Below are 6745 nucleotides of genomic sequence, written 5' to 3'. Positions count from 1 at the left end.
TATTTTTAAAAAAACCTGTGGAAGGAATTTGTGTATTTTGTGAACTACTGTATTTGAAAGTTTAAAAATAGCAGATCTTACAGCCTGAAGTTCAGTTTTGTCTTGAAAATCCAGAATACAGATGGAATGTGTTCATGCTTAGGGGGCTAAATCGTTAGCTGATGTAAATGAGCATAACTCCATTGAAGTCAATGGAGTTACACAGGTTTACACCAGTTGAGGATCCGGCCCAGAATTTCTTTCCAGATATTAATCTACATTTGCAAATTTCATGTTGTGATTCTATGTAACTGTACAGTATGAATCTAAGAATATGCATCCAACAGCTATACTCTAAATGATATTTGCATCTCTTAAATATATAAAATTAATGTTTTCAGATACATAGGAATGAGGCAAAGCCTTTTAATAAAATTGCAAAAATGATGTTATTCTCAAGTCATTAGCTGAATTATTTTTTTATGTTTAAAAATAAGATTTTAATTTAAAAAAAAATTAAACATTAGGGAGTGAATTCTTGGGTCCATTGACATCAATGACAAAATTACTCTAGACTTTAATGGGGGTGATTTCACTGCAAAATTTTAATTAATGAAAATGAATTTATGCTTATATTCTTCTAAAAGTAAGTTTAAATATGAAACCAGTTTTTACAGAAAACTATATTTTAATAAGACAGCAGCTTTCTTAATTTAGAGAAGTGTCAGCAGTTTCCAGATTATTCCAAATCTCCTTTCAACTATAAAAAATATTTTCTCGTCAGTAATGAATATCTGGACTTTTTAGTCTGTCAGTATTGTGGTTCAATTATTTTGGACAGATTTCTTGATTGTGTCTATTGCACATGTCCTGTGACACTGGAAACTGATACACAATCAAAAGGGAAAGACAGAAAATGTGAAAAGTATTTACAAAGTAGTGCATTTTCAATTAATATTGTAATTCATTCTTTCATATTGGCTGTTTCCAGGAGCTCCATTGTTTTCAGTGGTCTTTTTCTCAGAACAATTAAACAACTAGCATAAAAAATTAACACTATTTTCAGAGATTAACAAAACAATTTGCAAAATAGTCCACAAAATTCTAAAACAAGTTTATTAACATTGTTTTTTCTTAATATTCAGCCATTTTACTTTAGCCACCACTACCCCAGTTTGCAGCTTTTTGCATTGCTCTTCACCTGATAGCTAGTTTTATTGAAAGCATTAATTATACAGGACTATATTCAACCCTGGTCCCCTGTGTGAACCTCTCATTGCCATAAAGCAGAATATCGTACAAAGATCAAGTTTAGAGCTTGGGCCTTGCTTATATTTCTGCTACTGCATCTTCTTAGAGCCACACATCCCCTGAGAATTTAATTTACAACTTGTAAGAACCTGGGGCCTGTAATAAGATATGTTGCTATTCATTTACATTGTAACCATTTTTTGCATGCTTTTACTATTAAGTGAACTTTCAGCAATGTAGTGAATTCTGCTTTCCACCAAAGCCCGATAATCATATAATATCTCTGGTGGCATCTCCTGAAATTTTGGTGGTTTTAATGATTTGGGGGAAAACAGCAATTTTATTTTATCGTTTCTTTGTTTCACATGAACACAGAGATCTCATTATTAGTTTCTTTGTTTTAAACAAATACATTGTGGACATTGAAATAAACACACACACACACACACACACAACCAATCATGAGGGAGCAGGAGGGGAGCTATCTGTAAACAAACTGCATAATCAAACTTTTCTAAATGCAGCCTCTAGTTTCTGAAAGTGAAACCAGAGCGGTTGTGCTGAATGCATGCTCTAAAGATGAGTTTTCTAATCTGTTCATTTGTTGAGGTTTCTTTGCATTAATTAAAAATGGCAAAAAACAAAGTATTTTAATGTGACCTTCATTTGGCATTTATTTTAACTTTTCTTCTCCTATTTTATTTAATTCTTCCACTTCTGTTGTTCAATTAATGTTTGACCCCTTTAGCAGAGATGTAAATTAAATGACATTTCAATGCCATCCCATATTTAAAGTACTGTGTTAGTTGTGGATCATAAAGGATGATCTTCGTTCTTTAGCTAATTTATTCATTTAACAATTTCCCTCCAGAAGTTCCAGCAGAAGGCTCTGAAGCAAACTAAGCAGAAGAAATCCAAGTCGGCTGAATTTCTGATGGGTGAGCCTTGCTTGATGAGTTATTGCTCATAATTTGTGTAAGGATTAATTAACTAATTACAGACAAATGGCTGTGGGCGAAATTTTGCTCTTGCTTGTCAGGGTGCAATTTGTAATTATTTTAATCATTTATTCTTTTTTTTTTAGAGTTAATTTTAACCTAATTCTGTTTTGGCGACATTTGAGGATGATACATTTGAGTCTTTCAGTAAAGGAATTACTAGAAGGAATTTTCTGCTTGTCATTGAAATACACTTTGGTATAATGTGCTCTTCTGACCTCCTTGTATTCTATAGTAAAAGAAGAGAGAGCAACAACAGAAGGCATTGAAAATCCAGCTTTTAACATCAGCAGCACAGATCTTTCAGCATATCAGACTTCAGAAGAGAAAGTTATTAGACATGACAAGCTAGATAGCACCCTTGCAGCTCACCAACAAAAACTCAGGCTGCAAGCCCTTGCTGAACCAAGAGGTGAGACTTCAGTCTTGATTATCTTCAAATGAGTGACAGTAGTTGTGTTCCTGATCTAACCTGTGCATTCCATGGCCTGCACCAGACATTCCATCCTAACACGTCCAAACAGGCTCTCCCGAAAGCCTGGGATGTAAAATTCAAAATATTGCTGAAAACATTTGATGTCTAAATATTTAGAGATCTATTCTTCTATCTTCATGCCTACATAACTCCCATTACTGGTGATGGAGCAAAGTTGCATGATGCTCTCTGCTAGGAGAAGAAACTAGTTCACAGACTATTGTGAAATAGTTTCCTGTTAATTTATATGATGCTGAAATGGAATCATCTCAGCCAAAGTGCAGAGATGTTTCACAGTTGTTTAGTCACAAGCATTAAAGTAGTTTTAAACAGAGAGTATGTAAGTCCTTAATTGACTATTGCCCTTAGATCTCACCCTCCATATGCCCTCAATCAACCAATGTGTTTTATTATTTGAAGCCCAATTATATCTCAAAAACTATCACTGGACATTTCATTATAATAATAATGGATCAATGCTTCCTGTTATCTTGATAGTAGTTGTAGCCTGCTATAATAAATGCCTTGACTTTCAGCCTCAGTTTATTTAATTTAGCTCATAGTATTTTTGTTACCTTTGGAAGAACCCTTTACCTATTGTTTACGTAACTTACACCAAACCAGAGTGATCTTCATTGCAGTCAACTTTCTTACTACAGACACTTGAACATTTTGAGCATTCTTTGTTGTTTTACTATTTTGAATTATTACTATTACAAATATTACCTTAGCAGTTCTCATTTTCCTAGCAATCTGGCAATAAAAGCCTTTCAAAAGAACTTCAGTTCATCTCATAAAATGTGTGAGTAGAATTTTGGGCCAAGATCTAAAAAACAGGTGCCTAAAGTTAGACTTTAAGACCCTGTCCTACAAACATTTATGCAGATACTTAAGTTTACTCACGTAAGTAGTCCTATTGGCTCGATGGGACTATGCACATGCATAAGTAATGTGCAGGTGTAGGGCCCCATCCGTATTGAGGTACCTAAATAAATGGCTTGATTATCAATAGTGCTTAGTACCCAGTAGCACCACTGAAGTCAACAGCAGTGACTTTTGCATGGTCAGCACCGCTGTATATCAGGCCACTTATTTAGCTGCCTTAATAGGAACTACATAGAATAACTCTAGGTGCTCATTTTTTAAAATCTTGGCCACATTCTTTTAGGACTTGATTCTTTGAGGAACTGAGAGCCCGCAAGTACCACTAATCCCTTGCAAAATTCATCTCCTATACTTTCCTTAGCCTTAACATGGCGATGTATGGTGGTACAGAAGGTAAGAAGCATTCCTTTCCCTTGGGTAGCTCACGTAGAGGACAGTGAGGACTGAAGACTGCATTTTGTGGAGCACATATCTTTTCTGCCCCAAATTCCCTTGGGGAACCTGACAGCAAGGTTCCAACACTCAAACTACTGGCCAATGGAGGGACCTGTCCTCCACAAAGTTGCTGCCCTAGGTGGGTGCATCTCAGCAGTGCTTACAGTAGGTCTGTATCTAAATGACTCAGTCTAGTCTCTTATGCTTAGATGATCTTTTTAAATTAGTTTGATGTTGGACCATTAGTCCAAGATGAAGTGAGATTGCTGCCAATTTTTGCTGTGGTCCCTGCACAAAAAAGAGGAAGAGAAATATATTATAAATTCATAACTAATTGTTAACATTGCAGAATATAGTATTTTTCCTACTCTCAGGTACAACTTGAATTCTGCACTTTTGACATCTGCCAGTGTGGGGATAAAACACTAAGTACAGTCCATATGGTGATATCAGAAAATACTGTAAACGATCTTTCTAAAAATAAGTATCTTAATATTTTCTTAATATTATAGGTTATCTTTTGAATCATCATACAGCCTGCATCAAGAGTAAAAGGTACTCAGATATAGAAAAACTCACATATGTGTGTGTGTGTGTGTGTGTGCTGTAAAACAGAAAAGCCTGAGAGAAAAATTAGGCATGAGTTAAAAATAGCAACAATAAAAAGGATAAATTAGGAAAGGAAAACCTGGCAGCTAAGCATATGTCAGATAAATATAAAAATAACAAAAAATGGAAAAAATAGGTAAGGGTTAAAGTAACAATAAAATGATAATGGGCCAGGATTAAAAACAAGAACCATGAACATTAAGGTCAGTTAGATATTAGGACAAGAGATAATAAAGTGAGAATTAGGTGGGGGTCAAATTTAAAAAAAAAAAATTATTTGCATCCCTCTCTCCTTTCCTGGTGATACAATTTACTTGACCATATTTTTAAGCAGTTTTCACATTGCTGCGTTCTCACATAAAGGGTGCAAACAAAATGAAGATGATGGATAACATTTTCAAAAGTGCCTGAATGACTTAGATAGGCCTTGTCTATGCAAAAAAGTTTACAACTTAATTGGACTGGTATAGTTAAAGCGGTACTACCCACCTAATGTGGAAGCAGTGTTAGGGTGACCAGGTAGAAAGTGTGAAAAATCTAGACAGGATGGGGTGTAATAGGTGTGTACATAAGACAAATCCCCAAATATCAGGACTGTCCCTATAAAATCAGGACATCTGGTCACCCTAACTGAAATAAAAGTGTTGGTACTAGAATAGCTTATTCCCAGACATATGCTTTTATCCTGCTATGCCTGTACCCACTCTAAGGATATACCAGTAAAAAGTCACCACCTTAACCAGTATAGTTATCCCAATATAAAATCTGTGTGTAGACCAAATTTTAGGAGCCTTAGTCCCATTTTCAAAAGTGATTTAGGCACTTTGAAGTCTAAGTTTCCTTGTCCTTCAGTGAGACTTAAGCTACATCTACACTATGAGCTAGAAGTGTAATTCCCTGCTCGTGGATACACACTCACACTATTTCTATGAGAGCTAGTGTGAGTATAAACAGCATTGTAGATGTGGTAGCACGGGCAGCAGCAGCAGAGTACATACCCAAGGGATTCATACTCAATGCAGCAAAGCAATGACTACCGCAATTACACTACTACTTATGCTCATGCTAGCTCTCATCCAACTAATGTATATGTACACGAGCTGCGAATCCCCTTCCCCTCCCCCAGCTTGTAGCATTAAATTATGCCTAGGCCACTTAATAAAAATCATACTTTTAAACAAAATGATTAGGATTTAACACATTACATATCTAAAGCACTGCATAAATATTGGACCAGATCCTCAGGTGTGCAAGAGCACTGCTCAGTGCACCTGAAGGTTGGATAGAAGTGGCTTTCCACTATCTTTCCATCCCTATCCCACGACCACTGGGCAGCCGGAAACTAACTTGCCCCCTGGTGCAACCTAGAACGTTACCAGGATTGCCTTAATTTCCTCCAGCTTCCAACAGCATCACAGTGACTGATACACTGGGCATGACTGCTGGAGGGCAGTGTTCTCTGGGCACATCTCCTACTCCCGGCAGGCTTCAACACAACCCTATTCCAGGGAGACTGGGAAGTGGTGGCATAGTGCCAGTCCAAGCCAGGGAGATCCCCTATTGCTCACTTAGGATGGCTTTAAATTCCTTTTATGTCTCTGGAGTCCAAAGGGGACTTAGTTAACAGCGAGATCTTTGGCCCTAAACCTGACGGCACTACGAGGTTCTGTAATGACTTTCACAGACTCAACGAGGTTTCTCAGTTTGACGCATACCCCATGCCCCGGATAGATGAGCTCGTGGATCTATTGGGCAAGGCTCGGTTCTTAACTACCCTTGATCTGACCAAGGGATATTGGTAGGTCCCTCTAGCCAAAGAGACAAAGGAAAAGACCACGTTCTCTACACCAGACGGGTTGTTCCAGTATACTGTCCTCCCCTTGGGACTATATGGGGCCCCAGCCACCTTCCAGCATCTAATGGATAAGCTGCTATGCCCCCTTGCTGACTATGCAGCCGCATATCTGGATGACATAGTCATTCACACCCCAGACTGGGAAACCCACCTGAGGAAGGTAGAAGGGGTATTGAACACCCTGAGGGAGGCCGGCCTCACCGCCAATCCCACCAAGTGTGCCATAGGTCTAGCTGAGGCTCAATACCTCGGATACAT

The 6745-nt window shown here is 37.6% G+C and overlaps 1 protein-coding gene across 3 annotated transcripts in view; it reads left to right on the top strand.

The window, feature by feature from the left end:
- The window catches only part of LOC137166573 (orofacial cleft 1 candidate gene 1 protein homolog), a 101577-nt gene that overhangs the window by 72872 nt on the left and 21960 nt on the right, over nucleotides 1-6745 (top strand). For all 3 annotated transcript variants that reach the window (XM_067568349.1, XM_067568346.1, XM_067568347.1), the window contains 2 exons: nucleotides 2102-2168; nucleotides 2464-2640. In XM_067568349.1, the coding sequence (XP_067424450.1) occupies nucleotides 2102-2168; nucleotides 2464-2640 (244 nt within the window). The remainder of the gene's footprint in view (nucleotides 1-2101; nucleotides 2169-2463; nucleotides 2641-6745) is intronic.

Source organism: Emydura macquarii, unplaced genomic scaffold (assembly GCF_026122565.2).
Source record: "Emydura macquarii macquarii isolate MOO-44397 ecotype Brisbane River unplaced genomic scaffold, CSIRO-AGI_Emac_v2 contig_2890, whole genome shotgun sequence".
NCBI classification, from domain to species: Eukaryota; Metazoa; Chordata; order Testudines; family Chelidae; genus Emydura; species Emydura macquarii.
This window is presented reverse-complemented; position numbering and strand designations above follow the sequence as displayed.